The following is a 25939-nucleotide window of genomic DNA, read 5'->3' on the forward strand; positions in this document are numbered from 1 at the left end:
CGTGTGCCCATACAGCAGCTTATGACCACGTGGGGTGTTTATGTAAAACACAGAATCTGGGTAATAAATATTGAGTTTTGTTTGGCTGTTAACCCTCGATGTGTTAAAGAAAAAAATAGATTAAAATGTAAAATCTGCCAAAAAAGTGAAATTAAAAAATTTGATCTCTATTTTCCTTTAATTCTTGTAGAACGCCTAAAGGGTTAACAAAGTTTCTACAATGGGGTCATTTTATGGGGGTATCCACTATGTAAGCCCCACAAAGTAACTTCAGACCTGAACTGGTCCTTTAAAGTCTGTTTTGCTTCTAAAATTCTAAGCCTTCTAACGTCCTAAAAAATAAAATGACATTTACAAAATGATGCCAACATAAAGTAGACATCTAGGGAATGTTAAGTAATATTTTATGAGGTATCACTTTCTGTTTTAAAAGCAGAGAAATTGAAATTTCGAAAATTGCAAAGTTTTAAAAGATTTGGGTAAATTTGGGATTTTTTCCTAAATAAAGGTGAAATATATTGACTGAAATTTATGACGATCATGAAGTACAATGTGTCACGAGAAAACCATCTTTGAATGGCTTGGATAAGGAAGTGTTCCAAAGTTATTACCACATAAAGTGAGAAGTCAGATTTGCAAAATTAAGGCCTGGTCAGGAAGGGGGCAAATGGTCCGGACGTGAAGTGGTTAAGAGAAACTGTACACAAGATGACCGATTTGAAATGGCAGTTAGAATCTTTGAGAACCCAATTTCTTGAAAAAAAACAATATTCACCATCCTTATTAGATGACTTACTAAATAAAGTAAGAAGTCTAGATAGACGAGGATTTAAAAAAAAAAGTGAGAGGTGGAATAGAGGAGACATCTAAACTAATATTACTCTTTAATGTAGAATATAAAAAATATCAGCCATTATCAATAAATATTGGCATTTATTACAGGAAGATAAGATTTTAGCAACAACTCTTCCAAAAAAAAAAAAAGTAGTGTACATAAAAGCTCCAAACTTAGGACTACAGGTAGCCCCAACCATAAGAAAGCAGAAGGAGAAATCTATAACACCGTTGACAAATTTGACAGGGTTTTACAGATGCGGCTTATGCAGCAACTGCAAAGCCACTAAGTTTGATAGACAATAATAATAATAAGGCAAATACATTTGAATGGGAGATCAAAGAAACACTATCATGAAGCAGTGAGGCGGTCATATATTTCCTGGAGTGCCCATGTGCCAAACAGTACATAGGCTGTACAGGAAGGATGTTTTAAGACCAGAGTATCAGAAAACATTAATTACACCAAAAAAGGATATGAAAAACATACTCTATCACACCACAAGGTACATCGTGCTAGTGATCCAACAGGTTTGAAATATGCAGCAATCCAATCGGTCAAGAAAGACTGGAGGGGAGGGGACTTCATATTCAAGATGTCGAGATGCGAGTCTAGAATGATTTGAGTTTGGATCATTGGTACCTTCGGGACCCGACTCTGAATTGGAAATCTTTGGATTCCTATAGATGGGCCGGTGGTAGGCTTACATGACATGTCGATGTCATGCTGTTTTCCAGGGCATCGACATGCCCTGCATCCTCCCACTGGCTCTATGACGTCTATAGGCATATATACATCTTTATGTATTTTATTGATATTTTCCTATTTTTTATTTTTTATTTATATATTTTATTTTGTACCTTTTTTATGTATCTCTTGTGCATCTATATAATTGTATATTAAGGTGTAGTTCAGCATATTATTTAGGGACAAGGAAATTCTATATAATGGGGGTATAGAAAGGGTAGATATACCGCAACATATACATAAGAGGCAAGCAGTAACTTAGTCTGGTCCAAGTTTTAGTGATCACACTAGCTCTATATAAATAGTAACCTGTCCCACGCCTTATATTATATCTTGACCACTGAGGAAGAAACTATTTGAGTTTCGAAACACGTCTGACAAACATCTATAATAAGTAATCTGTCTTTTGGATACCGCAGCTTATGAAAAGCACAAGATGCATACTGTGAAGTGAACTTGGCGTCCTGACATTTCCAATACGTATGCGCTAACCAAAGTGCCATCACAAGTGCGGGGAAGGTCCGCAAGGCTCAGCAATCCCGGAGCAATAGAAAGAATTCAAACAGTCCGCATTGATAGTCACGTATGCATCAATATATTTATTGGTAGTGGCCGACTGTACAATAAGATGGGTACACCAGGATACTGGTAAGAAACGCAAGAGCGCAACATACCCCGCTTAATTACATATGAATTATGCTCAACATTGGCATCAATAGGAAAATGCAGTATAAAGCTATAATAAGACTGAACTTTATATATAAACACAAAATGATACTATAGATATACTACATATGAATATATAATATAGAGGAGTATCTAATTTTATATACCGCAACGTATGAACTTGGTTCCAAAACTGCGTGAGCTCCGCAATTGAAACTAAAAGAGGGACTGTGACTACAATTAGTTATAAATACAAATATACTACTACAGATATATTAATTTTATTCTTGTCTTATATGAAATGCAATTTTTTTTATTTAGTATAATTGTTGTCTGGATTCTCATATGGATTAGGCGACAATTGGTTGAAAGAAAAAAAATAATTATATTCTCTTAAAGGGGTTGTGTCACTTCAGCAAGTGGCATTTATTATGTAGAGAAAGTTAACACAAGGCTTTTACTATTGTATTGTTATTATCCATATTGCTTCCTTCGGGCTGGATTAATTTTTACATCACATTATACACTGCTCGTTTCCATGGACTGAAATGGAACATTTTTAAACTGTTTTTGCTTCAATGGAGGCTTCCAATTTTGCTAAGTGGCCTGAGCTAGTGGACCACTTACTCTTCCTGTGGTGTCTCCAGCCATAACTTTTGAACTTCTGGCAGGAGGCAACTGGAGGAGCCCTTTAACATTACAAGGCTTTCACTCTGGCTCTTTACGACCACAGGCAATAATAAATTGGTGGCATGTTATTTAGAAGTACCAGAGAAGATGCCAAAATAATACCACCTTCTTTGCCATCACTTGCTGGATTGGATAAAGCTGTATCCCTCCAGCTCTGCCCACCCCGGCATTGCTGCTAATGCTGAGAGTGCTCTGCTCCATTTTACAGAAGCTACTTCATCCTGGAGGAGCGGAGCGGAGGATGGTAGTGGCCCTGGTTGTACTAGTTTTTCACATAAGCCACAATGGCAATCCTCACACTGATGCTCCTCCTGTCTGTAGGGGGGGTTGGTTAGTGCAATGGTCAGTGGATGGTGCAGGAGTCAGTAACCAGGTCAGTTGGTTGTATCAAACAAAGTCTCTTTTTAGTGAAGTGAAAATGGAAGTAGTAGTACATCCAATAATAACAACGCAAAGTTCCAAAGCTTATGTCACAGTGTATTCTTCTCTTAATAGCTGTATATAGGAAACTAGCAACAATGATGATAGGAGTAGTAGTCCCTGAGCTCCTTCTAAACACTTTGCAACAACATCACAGGCATTCAAGACTCTCAAAAATGTAGTAGACATTAGTGTTGATCGAGTACCAAAGTGCTCTGGTGCTCGAGTAGAACACTTTGGGATGCTCGGGTGCTCTTCTGGTTCATAAGAAAAGGTCAGAAATTGATGGAAACACCACTGAAATGGTTCGGGAACAGCATGAAGAGGATGTCTGGATGCATCTTGGACTCCCAGGTTGCTGCTTGGAACGATGTTGTCCGAGTAGTATGCCACTTTTACAGACTGACAATATTACGCACCAAACCAAAGATAAAATTGATTTTAGCGGAAAAATTGTTAGGAAACATTCTTTCCTGTATATTTACTTGTATATCAAGTGCTGCCAAAAATTACAAGGAAGAGGCACTCCGATACAATCTGTATATCACATAGAGGGGGGCCTCATTCATATTGTGGTACAATTGTTCAGGTAGTGGGACTCCTACACTCATAAAGCCTATGCACTAAGTGAAAGGGCTGCCAAAAGTTGCAAGGAACCAGCAGGGCCGTCTTTAATGCGGGACAAAAGGGGCAGCTGCCCTGGGCCCAGTTGCTCCTGTGGGGCCCAAGGCAGCTGCCTCTTGAGCCCCGCTGGTGACGTGAGAGGCGGCGGCGGCAGGGCACAGGGAGATGAGTGCTTCCAATGTGGAAGTGCTCATCTCCATAGTCATCTGTATCGCCATCCTCAGGACAGCAATACAGATGGAAGTGCTGCGGTGGGGCAGGGGAGGGAGAGGTGTCTCCCTTCCCTGTTCCTCTGATAGGCTGCAGGCCTAGTGCCTGCAGCCTATCAAAGTCCGGTGCAAGCGGCGCAATGACGTCATCGCGCCGCCTGAGCCGTGCAGCCTGGGACACAGGCCTGCTTCACATTGCTGCCAGCCTGATGGAGGTAAGTAGAAGTGTTTTTTATTTTATTTTATTTTTTTATATGGTACTACGACTGGCATATGATTGGGGGGCATCTATGGGGTCACTTGTTACTGGCACATTGGTGGCACTTTTTACTGGCACATTGTTGGGTGGTACTATGGGGCATCTACTGAGGCCACAAAGAAGGGGTATTTTATATGGGGAAGGGGGAAGAGGAACACTATGGGGGCTTCTACTCAGGCCACAAAGAAGGGGTATTTTATATGGGGGCTCTGTATAGGGGCATTTTATACTGGGGCACATTATGGTGGGGAAGGGGAGAGAGAGGAGTACTATGGGCTCATCCATGGGGGGGACTAAGAAGGGTATTTTATACTTGCAAATTATGGGGGACACTGAGAGCATCTACTGGGGCACTATATATGGGGCATTTTATACTGGTACATTATGGGGGACACTAGGAAGAAGGGGGGAGAGGAGCACTATAGGTCATTTACTGGGTGCACTATATAGTGGTATTTTATACTGGCACATTAGGGGACACTATGGGGACATTAGCTCAACTGGGGGCATTAAAAGGGGGTATTTCTTACATTGGCACATAATACGGAGAATTATTACTACTGGGGGGCATTATGATGGGCTTTATTACTACTGGGGGTCAATGGGGAACATTATTACTAGTATGGGCACTATGGGAGCATTATTACTTCTGGGACACTGGGGGCACTGTAGGAGCATTATTACTACCATGTGTGCTCTAGAAGAAAATTATTCTTATTGGTGGGACTTTTGGGAGCACTATTACTGTGGGGGCACCTTGGCACAGTATCAGCTTACCACAATTTTTGGGATACGTTATGTTTACACTATTAGTGTCAGGGGCACTATTTTCTGGGCGCAGTTATTGTAGGGCACTGTGTGCCAATAATTATTGAAGGGCACTATCTGCATGGTACTACTATAATCTGGAGGTTTATTTGTTTCTGCAGTAAAGTATTGGGAAGCACAGCATTGGGGGTGGTAGGATGAATTGTCCAGAAGATGGGAGGATGATGGAAAAGTAGTAAACTAAGATTTTGTTTGTCAAACTGCAGAGACGAGAAATGGCTGAAAAATGGTGGTCTGGTCTGAAAGGAGAAGATGAGGAAAGAGAACATCTACATCAAAGAGACGTCACTGGATGTAAGAGGTATGTGGCGCTGTATTATCCTGTATGTAGGGGTGGATGGAGGGGTTAGTATTACAGTACTATCTGCACATTGTAAAAAAAAAAAGTAATCTGCAAAATACTATATATTTGTGTCAGAAGTTTTTTAATTTTTAGAATAATGATACAGCCATTTTATTGAATACTTTTGTGCTGATTCTTTTTTTTTCTCTATATTAAGAGACACTATCGTCACCAGAACCCCAACAGCTAAATGTAGTAGTTCTGGTGGCAATAGCATGTCTCTTCAAGCTTTTTAATGTACAGTAAACACTGCCTCTTCAGAAGGCGGTATTTACATTACTGCAAAGGAACACCTCTAGTGGCCACTCATCATTATTAAAGTTTACTACTTTACGAGGTGTGTGGATTTTTTTGTGTGTGTGTGTTGTGGTGGAGGGCGTGATTGCATGCTAGGGCGTGGGAAGGCGGGATCCAGGGGGCCCAAGTAAATTCTTGCTCAGGGTCCAATCAATATTAAAGTCGGCCCTTGGACCGGGCACTCCAATACATCCTTTATTACACATAAAGGAGGGCATCATACACACCCTTGAAAAATTATGATTGATGACCTGCTGGTGACACTCTAAAACATTAGGGGCTAGGGCCTGCTGCTCATCTGACCATCTAAAATATTATGGGCGAGGGCCTGCTGGTGGCCCTCTAAAACATTAGGAGTGAGAGTCTGCTGCTGAGCTGTACCTCTAAAACATTAGGAGCAAGGGCAGCCTATTAAGCATGTTGATATGATGATGGAGGAGGAGGACGAGAAAAGGAAGATTGAACCATATACCCTTTTTTGTGGTGGAAGGGGTGCATGGGAATACAGTGTATTCAATACACCATAAAAGCCACATTTAAAGTGCCTTTATGTTCAGCCGCTTTCCTCTGGTGGAATAGAGAAGTCAGGGGCAATCCAGGCCTTGTTCATTTTGATAAGAGTCAACTGCATCACGCTCGAGCACACGCAGTGATGTGCCGAGCATCATGTTGCTCGAGTCAAAATGGTGTTTGGCCGAGCATGCTCGCTCAACACTAGTAGACATCCCAGACTACAAACTATCCACATAGGTAGCAGGAAAGTGTGATAGAAGCCAGAGACTACAAACCATCCATATGCAAAAAGGCTCACAATCAACTTTAAAATTCCTTGACTGAAGTATGCAGATCGTCAAACTGACAGCCAAACCGTTATCTAACTGCAAACTGTTAATCCTTCCACAGGCACAAAAGCCTCTATCGGCCATACACAGAGAATACCTTGCTAACACAAACAGCGTTGTGTTCCTAGACAGCCTTTGTCTTCAGCTTTCACCCAGGGATTGTTCTCATTAGAAATTGTTTCTCCTGGAGCTAAAATGAACCATCATCTGCCATGAATGGCTAGCAGAGTTATACTCAAGTGGCTGATGCAATACTAACTAGGAAGCTCCTCCCTCAGAAGGGAAGGATAGTTCCCTCTGCTGAATCAGGACTTAATGAAACAGTGCCACCTACAGATAGTTTTTTGGGGAATACAAATAAAGCAGAATTCAAAGCATTACTCATTTTTACATGTATCAAATTAACTCTTTGCATGACCCCTGTTCTGGGGTCCTGCACTGTACTTGGAAGAAACAGCCAGATAGAATTATCTGGAAGAGAGCTCTCAGAAATGGATTACGGCTCCAGCACACGGCAACAGGACTCCTTATTAATCCAGCCATCTTACTATGACTGATCATTGGCATTCCGTTGCCGTGAAGCCTTAGTTAAAAAATAACGATGCATTGTGTGGATAGAACTACTTACCATGAAGGCTGCTTTACTCTGATTTTGTGGCTGTCTCCAAATGAAGATGGTGAGTGCTGCTATTCCAAAGAGAGCCAGAGCGAGCAGAATAATATACCAAATTGCACTGAACAGAAAGTACTGTGATCCAACTGTAGATACCCCACTCACTATGCAGCTCAGAATGGCTGGAAAGAGATACATTTGTCTGTAGTTACTTATTCCAATGTTTCTTTATTTGCTATCAGCTTACTTATACTAATGTACAGTTCTGGAGGACTTTTGTCCCTTTCTGTGCGTGGGCAGCAGCTCACATGAAACAATGGAGAACCTGCATCTCCTAGGATGCATTGCAGTTAGCTCTTTTTAACCCCTTCCTCCCCTGAATAGAAAATAGTGTCTCACATATAGCCCCAGAGATACATATCCCCTACTGTCTCCTACTTCTTGCTAACCTACCAACTGTTTATGAGAAAGAAGTAATGGACTGATTGAAGGAAATATGAATACAGGGTTTGTTTGTGGTCTACAGCTATGAAGATGCACATAGATTTTTTTCATCAAGACTTGCAAAGTGGATTCATTTTTTTTTTTAACTTAGACACTGGGAGCTGTAAAAAACAAACAAAAAAAAAACACTGGCAGAGAAAGTGGTCATAGCTTTTAACTATGCTCGCCCTTGTCAATTTATGGCCACACTATAGGGTTCAGTAACATTGATACACCATATTAATGACATGCTAAATTTACAATTATCAGAAATAAGGCACTAACTTAATGCTAGTACGCTCCGTGTCACAAGTATGGAAGAATGTGCCAGCCTGACAGCTGTAGATCTGTTCATGGTAGGTTGTTGATGGTTTCCATTGGTCGTCGGGCTAATTTCAATTTGTAATTGGTACCTGGAGTTACAAAATGAAAGCTTCATAAACCAAATTATGTAAATGCTTATAATATAATAAACAACTGTATTGTTTATTACATTACCTCAGTAACAGGACACAAGAAGACACCAAGGTGTAGGCAAGCAAGGTTCCAATAGACATCATATCTACCAGGGCTTTTAGATCAAACAGGAACGCCATCAGAGCTGGAAACCAGAAATTGAGTTCTTATAAATGTATGTGTATATATATATATATATATATATATATATATATATATATATATATATATACACTTCTCAAAAAAATAAAGGGAACACAAAAATAACACATCCTAGATCTGAATTAATTAAATATTCTTCTGAAATACTTTGTTCTTTACATAGTTGAATGTGCTGACAACAAAATCCCACAAAAATAAAAAAATTGAAATCAAATTTTTAACCCATGGAGGTCTGGATTTGGAGTCACCCTCAAAATTAAAGTGGAAAAACACACTACAGGCTGATCCAACTTTGATGTAATGTCCTTAAAACAAGTCAAAATGAGGCTCAGTAGTGTGTGTGGCCTCCATGTGCCTGTATGACCTCCCTACAACGCCTGTGCATGCTCCTGATGAGGTGGTGGACGGTCTCCTGAGGGATCTCCTCCTAGACCTGGACTCAGGGGCGTACCTAGAGCATTTGGCACCCGGGGCGAACCCTTTGTTTGGCACCCCCCCCCCCCCCCCCCCCCCCCAAGAAAGTTAAGAAAACATGCACAAACTTTTTTCAATGTTTTCAATAATATTTATAAATAAAAATAAAACCCCTTAATAAAATAAACCTCTGCACACCCCCTTAACGAAATAAACCCATTAACCCCCCTTAATAAAACCCATTAACCACCCCTTAATAGACCCTTTAACCCTTCCTTAATAAAATAAAAACCTGCACCCCCTTAAACCCCAGTATAATAAACATTGGTGGCGCAGTGCGCCCCCCCTCCCTAGTATAATAAACATATAAACATTGGTGGTGCAGTGCGCCCCCCCCCAACACCCCAGTATAATAAACATTGGTGGCACAGTGTGCCCCCCCAACATAATAAACATTGGTGGGCAGTGCGCCCCCCCTCCCTAGCATAATAAACATATAAACATTGGTGGTGCAGTGCGCCCCCCCCCCAACACCCCAGTATAATAAACATTGGTGGCACAGTGCGCCCCCCCCCCCAACATAATAAACATTGGTGGGCAGTGCCAATGAGGGTTAAAGAAAATAAATAAAAATTAACTCACCACCTCCAATTGATCGCGTAGCAGCCGGTCTCATGTACTTTTTCTTCAGGACGCAGGACCTGTGGTGATGTCACTGAGCTCATCACATGATACATCACATGATCCATCACCATGGTAATGGACCATGTGATAGAGGCTGGAGCTCAGTGACGTCACCACAGGTCCTGAAGAAATTACAAGGAGACCGGCAGCAGCTACGCGATCAATTGGAGGAGGTGAGTTAATTTTTAATTTTTTAACCCTCATTGGCACTGCCCACTGCCCACCAATGTTTATTATACTGGGGGGGGGGCGCACTTAATGTTTATTATACTGGGGGGGGGGGGCGCCGCAATCAATGTTTATTATACTGGGGGGGGGCACTCTGAAGATAACTGAGCTGTTAATACAAATACAGGAGGCGGGTGCCGGAATCAAATAGCGGCACCCAACCTCTATGACAGGGAGCGGCACCTAAGTGGTTAACTGCAGCTGATCGCAGCTCCCTGTCATAGAGGTTGGGTGCCGCTATTTGATTCCGGCACCCGCCTCCTGCATTTGTATTAACAGCTCAGTTATCTTCATTGGTGGCGCAGTGGCCACAGCCCCTCCCCCGGCGCTGTCCCTCTTCTTATTCGCCGCGGCGGCAGCAGCACAGGGGGAGGGAGAGACCATCTGGAGCCCTGACCCTATCACAGCGCCACACCTGGCCCACTCGCCACATTTTTTTATTTTTTTTTTTATCCTCAGTCGCGGCTGGCACCCCCCTTGTGAGTGGCACCCGGGGCGGGCCGCCCCCCCCTTGGTACGCCACTGCCTGGACTAAAGCATCTGCCAACTCCTGGACAGTCTGTGGTGCAACGTGACATTGGTGGATAGAGCAAGACATGATGTCCCAGATGTGCTCAATTGGATTCAGGTCTGGGGAACGGGCGGGCCAGTCCATAGCCTCAATGCCTTCGTCTTGCAGGAACTGCTGACACACTCCAGCCACATGAGGTCTAGCATTGTCTTGCATTAGGAGGAACCCAGGGCCAACCGCACCAGCATATGGTCTCACAAGGGGTCTGAGGATCTCATCTCGGTACCTAATGGCAGTCGGGCTACCTCTGGCGAGCACATGGATGGCTGTGCGGCCCTCCAAAGAAATGCCACCCCACACCATTACTGACCCAATGCCAAACCGGTCATGCTGGAGGATGTTGCAGGCAGCAGAACGTTCTCCACGGCGTCTCAAGGCTCTGTCACGTCTGTCACATGTGCTCAGTGTGAACCTGCTTTCATCTGTGAAGAGCACAGGGCGTCAGTGGCGAATTTGCCAAACTTGGTGTTCTCTGGCAAATGCCAAACTTCCTGCACGGTGTTGGGCTGTAAGCACAACCCCCACCTGTGCATGTCGGGCCCTCATATCACCCTCATGGAGTCAGTTTCTGACCGTTTGAGCAGACACATGCACATTTGTGGTCTGCTAGAGGTCATTTTGCAGGGCTCTGGCAGTGCTCCTCCTGTTCCTCCTTGCACAAAGGCGGAGGTAGCGGTCCTGCTGCTGGGTTGTTGCCCTCCTACGGCCTCCTCCACGTCTCCCAATGTACTGGCCTGTCTCCTGGTAGCGCCTCCATGCTCTGGACACTACGCTGACAGACACAGCAAACCTTCTTGCCACAGCTCGCATTGATGTGCCATCCTGGATAAGCTGCACTACCTAAGCCACTTGTGTGGGTTGTAGACTCCGTCTCATGCTACCACTAGAGTGAAAGCACCGCCAGCATTCAAAAGTGACCAAAACATCAGCCAGGAAGCATAGGAACTGAGAAGTGGTCTGTGATCACCACCTGCAGAACCACTCCTTTATTGGGGGTGTCTTGCTAATTGCCTATAATTTCCACCTGTTGTCTATCCCATTTGCACAACAGCATGTGAAATTGATTGTCACTCAGTGTTGCTTCCTAAGTGGACAGTTTGATTTCACAGAAGTGTGATTGACTTGGAGTTACATTGTGTTGTTTAAGTGTTCCCTTTATTTTTTTCAGCAGTGTATATATATGTTATATACTCTATTAATTTTTAAATACTGCCATTCAACTCTTAATGTACTATTAATGTACTATTATCAACTATTGAAGTGGGAAGTCCACTAGTTATTTTCTGAGATGTCACTGTGGCATAGAAGAATGAACGTGGTCTTGGGTAGAGACACCTTAAAGAGTCTCTGTACTTTCACACCATTTAATTTAATAGAGAATGGTTTAACTAGCAAATTTCTAAATCGCTTCAATAAAAAAAAATCTGCCAGCATCCAACTGAAAAAAGCTGCAAAGTCATGTGTAACATCCCAGAGTATGTCACTAAACTCTTTCTCCCTGCTGCATCATGTCAGGTTTATATGTATATTGTCATCTTGTGTAATCTAACAATGCATTTCCCATTATATGTATTTTTAAGGCCTGTATAATGTATTTGCTGTAATTTACATGTACACCAGCAGGTGGCAGCAATATCTTCAGCAGACCATAGCCAGTTTAGTATTGCTACATTGGAATAGTTCATTCCAGTGTAGCTCCCCCCTCTTTGAGGAGGAGTGGAAAGTTCCCACATCCTGCCTCATGGGGAGGAAAGGAAGTTAAGTTAGTGTACCAGCTACCCCTGCTAGGGGAAGGCTGTGTTGGTAGGAGCTCCCAGAAACAGGGATCCCAACCTAGGATCCAGCCTCGGCTGAGGCCAAGGATCATCCTTCCCAGACTGAGCCATCAATCTCAGTGCTGGTGGACAAGCAAGCAGCCATCTCCAGATCTACAGATCTCCAGGAAGCCATTCCCTGCAATCAGAACTGTGCATTACTTATCCCGAGTCCAGGAGAAGTCAAATTCCTCCTCAGCTAGTCAGGCCCATATCAAGCAGAAGATAGACAGAGCAGAAGATAGATACCTGCCATATTCACTAGGCATATGATAAGAAGCAGAATACATATTGATTCCTGCCACATATTGCCAATACCTGCTGGGACCCAAGACCTATGCTGTAACTCGTATGGATTAAAGCTGCCAATCATTAAGTAAAGACAAGTTGGATTATTTCTCAAGTCTGGATCTCATTTACTTCTACTACAACCCTCAATTACTCCTACTAACAACACTCACTTTATTGCATGTGAGCCAGGATCCAGGAGTCCAGCTGTATCAAGGTAGGAAACACCGTTGACACTACACAGAGACACTATCCCCACTCTGGCATTCCTCACCTGGTACGTGAGTTTTAACATCTTAAAGGGCCCTGTTACAGTACCTGCGCAAGCTGCAATTGGCGTCACGAACTACCCATAGACTTATATGCACATATCCTGACCCACTGCATCATTGGCCACCGTACCACGGTCCTGCTCATTGCACATGGCCACTAGGGGTCTCACTTCTACAAAAGTTGCAGTCTGCCTCCTGTTGTCAGGCAGGAAACATAGACTCAAAAAAATGGCTGAGAGAAAGTAGAGGCGTGTCAGAACTTGCTATGATCCTGATCCTGAGAAAACAACTGCTTCTACACTGTTTCTGATTCATCCCTCCTTAGGCTACTTTCACACTTGCGTTTGGGGTTCCGCTTGTGAGATCCATTTGAGGGCTCTCACAAGCGGCCCCAAATGGATCCGTTCATCCCCAATGCATTCTGAATGGATAAGGATCCGTTCAGAATGCATCAGTTTGGCCTCCATTCCGCTCTGGAGACGGACACCAAAACGCAGCTTGCAGCGTTTTGGTGTCCGCCTGGCCGTGCGGAGCCAAACAGATCCATCCTGACTTACAATGCAAGTCAATGGGGACGGATCCGTTTGACGTTGACACAATATGGTGCAATTGCAAATGGATCCGTCCCCCATTGACTTTCAATGTAAAGTCAGGAGTCCCTATTAATATACCATCGGATCAGAGTTTTCTCCAATCCGATGGTATATTTTAACTTGAAGCGTCCCCATCACCATGGGAACGCCTCTATGTTAGAATATACCATCGTATTTGAGTTAGATCGTGAAAACTCAGATCCAACAGTATATTCTAACACAGAGGCGTTCCCATAGTGATGGGGACGCTTCAAGTTAGAATATACTAAGAACTGTGGACATAACTGCTGCCTGGCAGCACCTGATCTCTTACAGGGGGCTTTGATCCGCACAATTAACCCCTCAGGTGCCGCACCTGAGGGGTTAATTGTGCATATCATAGCCCCCTGTAAGATATTAGGTGCTGCCAGGCAGCAGGGTCCAGACCCCCCCTCCCTCCCCAGTATTAAATTCATTGGTGGCCAGTGCGGCCCCCCTCCATCCCTCCCCAGTATTAAATTCGTTGGGGGCCAGTGCGGCCTCCCCTCTCCCCCCCCGATCGGTTACCATGGCAGCCAAGACGCTACTGCAGTCCTGGATCCTATGGTTACTTAGCAATTTTAGAAGCATTATACTTACCTGCGCTGTCTGTGGCCGGCCCTTCGCTCCTCCTACTGGTAAGTGAAAGGTCTGTGCGATGCATTGCTTATAGCACAGACCTTTCACTTACCAGTAGGAGGAGCGACCGGCCGGCCGGCCACAGACAGCGCAGGTAAGTATAATGCTTCTAAAATTGCTAAGTAACCATGGTAGCCAGGACTGCAGTAGCGTCTTGGCTGCCATGGTAACTGATCGGAGCCCCAGCGATTAAACTGGGACTCCGATCGGAACTCTCCGCTGCCACCAATGATGGGGGAGGAGGAGGGGAGGCCGCACTGGCCACCAATGAATTTAATACAGGGGAGGGAGGGGGGGCCGCACTGGCCACCAATGAATTTAATACTGGGGAGGCCGCACTGGCCACCAATGAATTTAATACTGAGGAGGGAGGGAGGGGGGCTGCACTGGCCACCAATGAATTTAAAACTGGGGGGGTCTGGCCCCCTGCTGCCTGGCAGCACCTAATATCTTACAGGGGGCTATGATACGCACAATTAACCCCTCAGGTGCGGCACCTTAGGGGTTAATTGTGCGGATCACAGCCCCCTGTAAGAGATCGGGTGCTGCCAGGCAGCAGGGGGCAGTTATGTACACAGTTCTTAGTATATTCTAACTTGAAGCGTCCCCATCACCATGGGAACGCCTCTGTGTTAGAATATACTGTCGGATCTGAGTTTTCACGATGTGAGAACTCAGATCTGAAAAAGCTGTTTATGCAGACGGATCCGATCTGAACGGATGCAAGCGTTTGCATTATAGGTGCGGATCCGTCTGTGCAGAGACCAGACGGATCCGCCCCGAACGCAAGTGTGAAAGTAGCCTTATCTGTTCTGAGAGTGCAGTGCGCCCCCCCCCCAACACCCCAGTATAATAAACATTGGTGGCACAGTGCGCCCCCCCCCCCAACATAATAAACATTGGTGGGCAGTGCCAATGAGGGTTAAAGAAAATAAATAAAAATTAACTCACCACCTCCAATTGATCGCGTAGCAGCCGGTCTCATGTACTTTTTCTTCAGGACGCAGGACCTGTGGTGATGTCACTGAGCTCATCACATGATACATCACATGATCCATCACCATGGTAATGGACCATGTGATAGAGGCTGGAGCTCAGTGACGTCACCACAGGTCCTGAAGAAATTACAAGGAGACCGGCAGCAGCTACGCGATCAATTGGAGGAGGTGAGTTAATTTTTAATTTTTTAACCCTCATTGGCACTGCCCACTGCCCACCAATGTTTATTATACTGGGGGGGGGGCGCACTTAATGTTTATTATACTGGGGGGGGGGGGCGCCGCAATCAATGTTTATTATACTGGGGGGGGGCACTCTGAAGATAACTGAGCTGTTAATACAAATACAGGAGGCGGGTGCCGGAATCAAATAGCGGCACCCAACCTCTATGACAGGGAGCGGCACCTAAGTGGTTAACTGCAGCTGATCGCAGCTCCCTGTCATAGAGGTTGGGTGCCGCTATTTGATTCCGGCACCCGCCTCCTGCATTTGTATTAACAGCTCAGTTATCTTCATTGGTGGCGCAGTGGCCACAGCCCCTCCCCCGGCGCTGTCCCTCTTCTTATTCGCCGCGGCGGCAGCAGCACAGGGGGAGGGAGAGACCATCTGGAGCCCTGACCCTATCACAGCGCCACACCTGGCCCACTCGCCACATTTTTTTATTTTTTTTTTTATCCTCAGTCGCGGCTGGCACCCCCCTTGTGAGTGGCACCCGGGGCGGGCCGCCCCCCCCTTGGTACGCCACTGCCTGGACTAAAGCATCTGCCAACTCCTGGACAGTCTGTGGTGCAACGTGACATTGGTGGATAGAGCAAGACATGATGTCCCAGATGTGCTCAATTGGATTCAGGTCTGGGGAACGGGCGGGCCAGTCCATAGCCTCAATGCCTTCGTCTTGCAGGAACTGCTGACACACTCCAGCCACATGAGGTCTAGCATTGTCTTGCATTAGGAGGAACCCAGGGCCAACCGCACCAGCATATGGTCTCACAAGGGGTCTGAGGATCTCATCTCGGTACCTAATGGCAGTCGGGCTACCTCTGGCGAGCACATGGATGGCTGTGCGGCCCTCCAAAGAAATGCCACCCCACACCATTACTGACCCAATGCCAAACCGGTCATGCTGGAGGATGTTGCAGGCAGCAGAACGTTCTCCACGGCGTCTCAAGGCTCTGTCACGTCTGTCACATGTGCTCAGTGTGAACCTGCTTTCATCTGTGAAGAGCACAGGGCGTCAGTGGCGAATTTGCCAAACTTGGTGTTCTCTGGCAAATGCCAAACTTCCTGCACGGTGTTGGGCTGTAAGCACAACCCCCACCTGTGCATGTCGGGCCCTCATATCACCCTCATGGAGTCAGTTTCTGACCGTTTGAGCAGACACATGCACATTTGTGGTCTGCTAGAGGTCATTTTGCAGGGCTCTGGCAGTGCTCCTCCTGTTCCTCCTTGCACAAAGGCGGAGGTAGCGGTCCTGCTGCTGGGTTGTTGCCCTCCTACGGCCTCCTCCACGTCTCCCAATGTACTGGCCTGTCTCCTGGTAGCGCCTCCATGCTCTGGACACTACGCTGACAGACACAGCAAACCTTCTTGCCACAGCTCGCATTGATGTGCCATCCTGGATAAGCTGCACTACCTAAGCCACTTGTGTGGGTTGTAGACTCCGTCTCATGCTACCACTAGAGTGAAAGCACCGCCAGCATTCAAAAGTGACCAAAACATCAGCCAGGAAGCATAGGAACTGAGAAGTGGTCTGTGATCACCACCTGCAGAACCACTCCTTTATTGGGGGTGTCTTGCTAATTGCCTATAATTTCCACCTGTTGTCTATCCCATTTGCACAACAGCATGTGAAATTGATTGTCACTCAGTGTTGCTTCCTAAGTGGACAGTTTGATTTCACAGAAGTGTGATTGACTTGGAGTTACATTGTGTTGTTTAAGTGTTCCCTTTATTTTTTTCAGCAGTGTATATATATGTTATATACTCTATTAATTTTTAAATACTGCCATTCAACTCTTAATGTACTATTAATGTACTATTATCAACTATTGAAGTGGGAAGTCCACTAGTTATTTTCTGAGATGTCACTGTGGCATAGAAGAATGAACGTGGTCTTGGGTAGAGACACCTTAAAGAGTCTCTGTACTTTCACACCATTTAATTTAATAGAGAATGGTTTAACTAGCAAATTTCTAAATCGCTTCAATAAAAAAAAATCTGCCAGCATCCAACTGAAAAAAGCTGCAAAGTCATGTGTAACATCCCAGAGTATGTCACTAAACTCTTTCTCCCTGCTGCATCATGTCAGGTTTATATGTATATTGTCATCTTGTGTAATCTAACAATGCATTTCCCATTATATGTATTTTTAAGGCCTGTATAATGTATTTGCTGTAATTTACATGTACACCAGCAGGTGGCAGCAATATCTTCAGCAGACCATAGCCAGTTTAGTATTGCTACATTGGAATAGTTCATTCCAGTGTAGCTCCCCCCTCTTTGAGGAGGAGTGGAAAGTTCCCACATCCTGCCTCATGGGGAGGAAAGGAAGTTAAGTTAGTGTACCAGCTACCCCTGCTAGGGGAAGGCTGTGTTGGTAGGAGCTCCCAGAAACAGGGATCCCAACCTAGGATCCAGCCTCGGCTGAGGCCAAGGATCATCCTTCCCAGACTGAGCCATCAATCTCAGTGCTGGTGGACAAGCAAGCAGCCATCTCCAGATCTACAGATCTCCAGGAAGCCATTCCCTGCAATCAGAACTGTGCATTACTTATCCCGAGTCCAGGAGAAGTCAAATTCCTCCTCAGCTAGTCAGGCCCATATCAAGCAGAAGATAGACAGAGCAGAAGATAGATACCTGCCATATTCACTAGGCATATGATAAGAAGCAGAATACATATTGATTCCTGCCACATATTGCCAATACCTGCTGGGACCCAAGACCTATGCTGTAACTCGTATGGATTAAAGCTGCCAATCATTAAGTAAAGACAAGTTGGATTATTTCTCAAGTCTGGATCTCATTTACTTCTACTACAACCCTCAATTACTCCTACTAACAACACTCACTTTATTGCATGTGAGCCAGGATCCAGGAGTCCAGCTGTATCAAGGTAGGAAACACCGTTGACACTACACAGAGACACTATCCCCACTCTGGCATTCCTCACCTGGTACGTGAGTTTTAACATCTTAAAGGGCCCTGTTACAGTACCTGCGCAAGCTGCAATTGGCGTCACGAACTACCCATAGACTTATATGCACATATCCTGACCCACTGCATCATTGGCCACCGTACCACGGTCCTGCTCATTGCACATGGCCACTAGGGGTCTCACTTCTACAAAAGTTGCAGTCTGCCTCCTGTTGTCAGGCAGGAAACATAGACTCAAAAAAATGGCTGAGAGAAAGTAGAGGCGTGTCAGAACTTGCTATGATCCTGATCCTGAGAAAACAACTGCTTCTACACTGTTTCTGATTCATCCCTCCTTAGGCTACTTTCACACTTGCGTTTGGGGTTCCGCTTGTGAGATCCATTTGAGGGCTCTCACAAGCGGCCCCAAATGGATCCGTTCATCCCCAATGCATTCTGAATGGATAAGGATCCGTTCAGAATGCATCAGTTTGGCCTCCATTCCGCTCTGGAGACGGACACCAAAACGCAGCTTGCAGCGTTTTGGTGTCCGCCTGGCCGTGCGGAGCCAAACAGATCCATCCTGACTTACAATGCAAGTCAATGGGGACGGATCCGTTTGACGTTGACACAATATGGTGCAATTGCAAATGGATCCGTCCCCCATTGACTTTCAATGTAAAGTCAGGAGTCCCTATTAATATACCATCGGATCAGAGTTTTCTCCAATCCGATGGTATATTTTAACTTGAAGCGTCCCCATCACCATGGGAACGCCTCTATGTTAGAATATACCATCGTATTTGAGTTAGATCGTGAAAACTCAGATCCAACAGTATATTCTAACACAGAGGCGTTCCCATAGTGATGGGGACGCTTCAAGTTAGAATATACTAAGAACTGTGGACATAACTGCTGCCTGGCAGCACCTGATCTCTTACAGGGGGCTTTGATCCGCACAATTAACCCCTCAGGTGCCGCACCTGAGGGGTTAATTGTGCATATCATAGCCCCCTGTAAGATATTAGGTGCTGCCAGGCAGCAGGGTCCAGACCCCCCCTCCCTCCCCAGTATTAAATTCATTGGTGGCCAGTGCGGCCCCCCTCCATCCCTCCCCAGTATTAAATTCGTTGGGGGCCAGTGCGGCCTCCCCTCTCCCCCCCCGATCGGTTACCATGGCAGCCAAGACGCTACTGCAGTCCTGGATCCTATGGTTACTTAGCAATTTTAGAAGCATTATACTTACCTGCGCTGTCTGTGGCCGGCCCTTCGCTCCTCCTACTGGTAAGTGAAAGGTCTGTGCGATGCATTGCTTATAGCACAGACCTTTCACTTACCAGTAGGAGGAGCGACCGGCCGGCCGGCCACAGACAGCGCAGGTAAGTATAATGCTTCTAAAATTGCTAAGTAACCATGGTAGCCAGGACTGCAGTAGCGTCTTGGCTGCCATGGTAACTGATCGGAGCCCCAGCGATTAAACTGGGACTCCGATCGGAACTCTCCGCTGCCACCAATGATGGGGGAGGAGGAGGGGAGGCCGCACTGGCCACCAATGAATTTAATACAGGGGAGGGAGGGGGGGCCGCACTGGCCACCAATGAATTTAATACTGGGGAGGCCGCACTGGCCACCAATGAATTTAATACTGAGGAGGGAGGGAGGGGGGCTGCACTGGCCACCAATGAATTTAAAACTGGGGGGGTCTGGCCCCCTGCTGCCTGGCAGCACCTAATATCTTACAGGGGGCTATGATACGCACAATTAACCCCTCAGGTGCGGCACCTTAGGGGTTAATTGTGCGGATCACAGCCCCCTGTAAGAGATCGGGTGCTGCCAGGCAGCAGGGGGCAGTTATGTACACAGTTCTTAGTATATTCTAACTTGAAGCGTCCCCATCACCATGGGAACGCCTCTGTGTTAGAATATACTGTCGGATCTGAGTTTTCACGATGTGAGAACTCAGATCTGAAAAAGCTGTTTATGCAGACGGATCCGATCTGAACGGATGCAAGCGTTTGCATTATAGGTGCGGATCCGTCTGTGCAGAGACCAGACGGATCCGCCCCGAACGCAAGTGTGAAAGTAGCCTTATCTGTTCTGAGAGCTCTGGAGCTGAAAATAAACATAGTGGGAAGTGGGGTCACTGCATACACCTGCTTCTGAGTGAAATGCATTTAGCTGTGCAGCTTAAACAGGGAATAATATGGCAGGGGGAAAAAACATTAGGAAAGACCAAACATGACTGTTCCTTCACATAACTGTTCCTTGAGTATACAAAGAACAGCCATTATGCAAACTTTTTTTTTTAAAACCCAGGGTTTAAGAAAACAGTGTGCTCACATAATACTTTCATACAGTACCACATCACCAACCTGTGGAAAAATAATACTGCCAAATAGTACCCAAAATAATATTCCCATAAAGCAGTCACATTATCTAGCATTTCAACTCCCAAAAAATATCATCATATACCAATAAATAATATTGTGTAGTTGTAGGGTGGTATTGATATTGACTTAATATGATGGAAGAATTTCCTCCGGCTACTCATACCTAACCCGTTCCCCTTCAATAACCACACCGACACCATCTTGCTTTGGTGAAAATGACCATGACGGCCAAACTTTATTATTCCACACATAATAATAAATAACAGGCACTTTAACACATCCTTCAACGTTATCACCCACTGAACCGTAACAAGGATCCTGGAGGGCAACCCAAAAAAGCGGTATCCTCCTTAACCGTCTCACCTTATACTTCAAACTTACCCTTGGCCGCACTCACCGACCCAAGGGCACCAAATCCTTGAAGTATACAAGTATCTCCTCCTGTAGGCCTTTTAGCCCAAACAGGAGCCCCATCCTCGGCATTCACAAACCACATGAGATGCAGGCTCCAACATGTCCTGCATCTCCTAACCATTGTATTGCTCCCCAGGATCCCATATCAATCAGCCACCAGAAGACCACCGGTGACACATCACCTGTGGGCGTCCTGCCACACCTTAAGGGCCGTCTCCAAACCCTCCTGAATACCTAATGCCCACATGTCAATGCCCACATCGTTAAGATGCACGCCATCTGCTCTCAAGAATTGAGGCGACGCCACCTCCAATTCCCGATGGCGAACCACTAAACCACCTTGCCTGCGAACAAAACGCCCTACCGCCATATTCAATTTTGCCCGGGCTTTGTTAATCCGGTCCACCGACCTGGCCAACCGCCAACTACTTCTCGCAACCACCTCCGACCATACAACCAGCAAGTCAGGAAAATCTGACAATAAACGCAGCACATCCAAAATAATATCCCGAATCACATCCCGGGACTGACGCACCCCCAAATCGTTACCACCTACATGAAGCACTAAAATATCAGGTGGCCGATCTAAAGTGACATTCGTATGAATGTCAGGCAAACCCGCCCCCAAAGAAGCCCCCTCAAACCAATCCACCGGATTAGCAACTCCTCCGTCGGGAAACCCAATTGGCGTCCGTTCCGCCTAACGTAAACTCGCAAGGCCCCACAATAGACGTACGAGTGCCCGAATATCCATGCCAGACAAGGCGCCGCCCCTGAAACAAAACAAACAGAGTTAAACCATAACCACCAATGCCACGTCACTCATATCACTCTAAGCAACCCCTCCCTACAACTATTCATAACAGATGAGGCCTAATATACGACCAAAAACAATCCAACTCCCAGCGCCCAATACGCTTTATAACCTCTTCCCCCAGACCCCACCTAGCCGCCTCGGTTGCTGCCCCTATCCGAAATGAATGAGATGCATAGTCATTGGCAGGAAAAACCGCGGCCAACAAGCATTTCCTAAAAACAGATACAAATTGAAAGCGAGACAACCGCGAACCATCCTGGTGAACCAGCAATGCACCCGAAATACCGGGCCGTACCTCCAAAAATTCCTCCACACAGCGCACAGGACAAAGCACTGACCCCACCAGCGGCCTAAGCCACAAAACCACACCCTTTCCCTCGTGATCAGTTTTAGACTTGCGTACTACACACCGCAAACCACCTTCCCACAGCCCTACATCTTCCCGTAACAAACCCCCACCACCCGTGCGACTCGCTGACACCAATTCTGATATTCGAAAGACTCCAAAAAAAGCTAGTGCAAAAGCAGCCCTAAACAAACGCACTTCAAATGCTGACACACAAACCGACCCCGCCTCCTCCCACAACATCTGCAACACCGCAAAAGAAACTGGCCTCCGAGTGTCCCTCCGTATCACACGCCGATGATAACCCTTTAACGCCTGCCAAACCATAAAACACCTAGACACATCAGCCAGGCCCTGCAAGCGCAACCAAAAAGCCACCGCCGCTACCCTCTTTGACGCGACCGAAAAAGACAAACCCGCAGCATAAAACGTACCTACCCAAAAAACCAATAACGTCCGAAAATCATCCAACAAACTGCAACCACCCACTTGCTCTATCAACTCCTCCCACAAAGACCACACCGAGGAGTAGGCTGACCACGTACCGCTACTAAGCGACCGCCTGATCAGGTCTGCTGAAACCCCAAGGCCACGCTCCAGAGCCACTGGGGACAGGCTCGACTTCGTCACCCGGTGCCAAGCTGCGGAAGCGATCCCACTGAAAACGAGAAAGGGAATCGGCAAGTGAGTTATCTACTCCTGGGACATGCACTGCAACAAAATATGCATTCAACCGCAAACCCCTCAATACTAGATGAGTAAATTCAACACCGGCGGTGAGTTGGCTGTCTGGCTATTAATCGCTTGTACAACACCCATATTGTCACAGTAGAAACGTACCCACCGATTCCTAAGCCAGTACCCCCATAACTCAGTAGCCAAAACAATAGGAAAAAGTTCCAACAATACCAAGTTGGTAAGGAAACCAGCCTGCTTCCACACTGCCGGCCACGCCTCCGCACTCCATTGTCCCCGACAAAAAACACCATATCCACACGAACCTGATGCATCCGAGAACAATTCCAAATCCACGCTACTGATCACTGCCTCCATCCACATAGACCGTCCATTATACTCCAAAAGAAACGTCTCCCACACGGCTAAATCATCCTTTACTGTAGCTGGTAATCGCAAGTAATGAAAAGGGGCGGTAACCCCTGCTGTTGCCAGTGCCAAACGACGACAAAAAACCCGTCCCATCGGCAAAATGCGACAAGCGAAATATAATTTGCCCAAGACCGATTGAACCCGCTTGAGCTGGACCTTTCTAGCCCTCCTTAGGAAAACAACCTCATTCAACAAATCAGACACCTTATTTTCGGGCAGCCGACATTCCATGACCATACTGTCAATCTCAATCCCCAAAAACTTTATGACCGTGGATGGCCCCTCCGTCTTTTCCGCCGCTAACGGGATCCCAAACCTGGCCGCCATTCTTTCCATCGTATGTAACAAAACGGCACACACCCTGGATCCAGCCGGACCCAAAAACAAAAAATCGTCCAGATAATGCAAAACCGAACTCCATCCTGCCTCCTGTTTCACCACCTATTCTAGAAAGGAATGGAACGATTCAAACAATGAGCACGAGATTGCGCATCCGATCGGCAGACAACAATCCACATAGAAACCACCCTCCCATTGAAAACCAAGTACAAACCGGATTCCAAAAAAGTTGGGACACTAAACAAATTGTGAATAAAAACTGAATGCAATGATGTGGAGATGGCAAATGTCAATATTTTATTTGTAATAGAACGTAGATGACAGATCAAACGTTTAATCCGAGTAAATGTATCATTTTAAAGGAAAAATACGTTGATTCCAATTTTCACGGTGTCAACAAATCCCCAAAAAGTTGGGACAAGTAGCAATAAGAGGCTGGAAAAAGTAAATTTGAGCATAACGAAGAGCTGGAAGACCAATTAACACTAATTAGGTCAATTGGCAACATGATTGGGTATAAAAAGAGCTTCTCAGAGTGGCAGTATCTCTCAGAAGCCAAGATGGGTAGAGGATCACCAATTCCCACAATGTTGCGCAGAAAGATAGTGGAGCAATATCAGAAAGGTGTTACCCAGCGAAAAATTGCAAAGACTTTGCATCTATCATCATCAACTGTGCATAACATCATCCGAAGATTCAGAGAATCTGGAACAATCTCTGTGCGTAAGGGTCAAGGCCGTAAAACCATACTGGATGCCCGTGATCTCCGGGCCCTTAAACGACACTGCACCACAAACAGGAATGCTACTGTAAAGGAAATCACAGAATGGGCTCAGGAATACTTCCAGAAACCATTGTCAGTGAACACAATCCACCGTGCCATCTGCCGTTGCCAGCTGAAACTCTACAGTGCAAAGAAGAAGCCATTTCTAAGCAAGATCCACAAGCTTAGGCGTTTTCACTGGGCCAGGGATCATTTAAAATGGAGTGTGACAAAATGGAAGACTGTTCTGTGGTCAGACGAGTCACGATTCGAAGTTCTAAATGGAAATCTGGGACGCCATGTCATCCGGACCAAAGAGGACAAGGACAACCCAAGTTGTTATCAACGCTCAGTTTAGAAGCCTGCATCTCTGATGGTATGGGGTTGCATGAGTTCATGTGGCATGGGCAGCTTGCATGTCTGGAAAGGCACCATCAATGCAGAAAAATATATTCAGGTTCTAGAATAACATATGCTCCCATCCAGACGTCATCTCTTTCAGGGAAGACCCTGCATTTTTCAACAAGATAATGCCAGACCACATTCTGCATCAATCACTTACATCATGGCTGCGTAGGAGAAGGATCCGGGTACTGAAATGGCCAGTCTGCAGTCCAGATCTTTCACCTATAGAGAACATTTGGTGCATCATAAAGAGGAAGGTGCAACAAAGAAGGCCCAAGACGATTGAACAGGCCTGTATTAGACAAGAATGGGAGAGCATTCCTATTTCTAAACTTGACAAACTTGTCTTCTCGGTCCCCAGACGTCTGTTGAGTGTTGTAAGAAGAAGGGGAGATGCCACACAGTGGTGAAAATGGCCTTGTCCCAACTTTTTGGGGATTTGTTGACACCATGAAATTCAGATTCAACATATTTTCCCCTTAAAATGGTACATTTTCTCAGTTTAAACTTTTGTTCCGTGATTTATGTTCTATTCTGAATAAAATATTAGAAGTTGGCACCTCCACATCATTGCATTCAGTTTTTATTCACGATTTGTATAGTGTCCCAACTTTTTTGGAATCCGGTTTGTAAATGCAAACTATCAGGGTGAATTTGCAACAACCGAAACGCAGCCTCAATATCCGTTTTTGCAAGCAGGGCGCCTTGCCCGAAACGCCGGACCCACCGCACCGCCTCATCAAAAGACGTGTACGAGACGGAGCACAACTCATCTGCTATACCATCATTCACAGACCCCCCCAGCGGATAAGACAAATGATGAATGAGCCTGAACTTATTGGGCTCCTTCTTAGGCACTAAACCCAAAAAGGAAACCCAGAAATCCGGCAAAGGACACTCCGCAAAGGGGCCTACAACCCTGCCAGCCGCCACCTCCTTCTCAATCTTATCCCTCACAACGGCCGGGTGGCGCAAAGCTGAGGACAAATTCCGGGACGCCATTTTCGCCCCCCACTAAACTACACGGAATAACAAAACCCCCAGTAAACCCTGCCAACAACAACTGAGCTACCTCCCTATTTGGATACCTCCTTAAATAGGGCTCCATCTCTTCCACCCTCATCGGCGTCACCCCTCTTCTGCATAACCTCGGGTCCCTTACCCCTCCCTCGCTCGCTTGAAACACCGAGACAAACTGTGGGAGCCGCCACAACCAGAGCACTCATGCTTGT

General features: G+C 45.9%; 1 protein-coding gene across 1 annotated transcript in view; it reads right to left on the reverse strand.

Moving 5' to 3' along the window:
• Window positions 1–25939, reverse strand: part of LOC121005548 (cationic amino acid transporter 2-like) — a 112978-nt gene that overhangs the window by 16818 nt on the left and 70221 nt on the right. The window contains exons 11-13 of the mRNA XM_040438354.1: window positions 8355–8457; window positions 8142–8269; window positions 7389–7555 (exon numbers count right to left, since the gene is read on the reverse strand). Of these exons, the coding sequence (XP_040294288.1) occupies window positions 7389–7555; window positions 8142–8269; window positions 8355–8457 (398 nt within the window). The remainder of the gene's footprint in view (window positions 1–7388; window positions 7556–8141; window positions 8270–8354; window positions 8458–25939) is intronic.

This window comes from Bufo bufo, chromosome 1, assembly GCF_905171765.1.
Source record: "Bufo bufo chromosome 1, aBufBuf1.1, whole genome shotgun sequence".
Classification (NCBI taxonomy): Eukaryota; Metazoa; Chordata; class Amphibia; order Anura; family Bufonidae; genus Bufo; species Bufo bufo.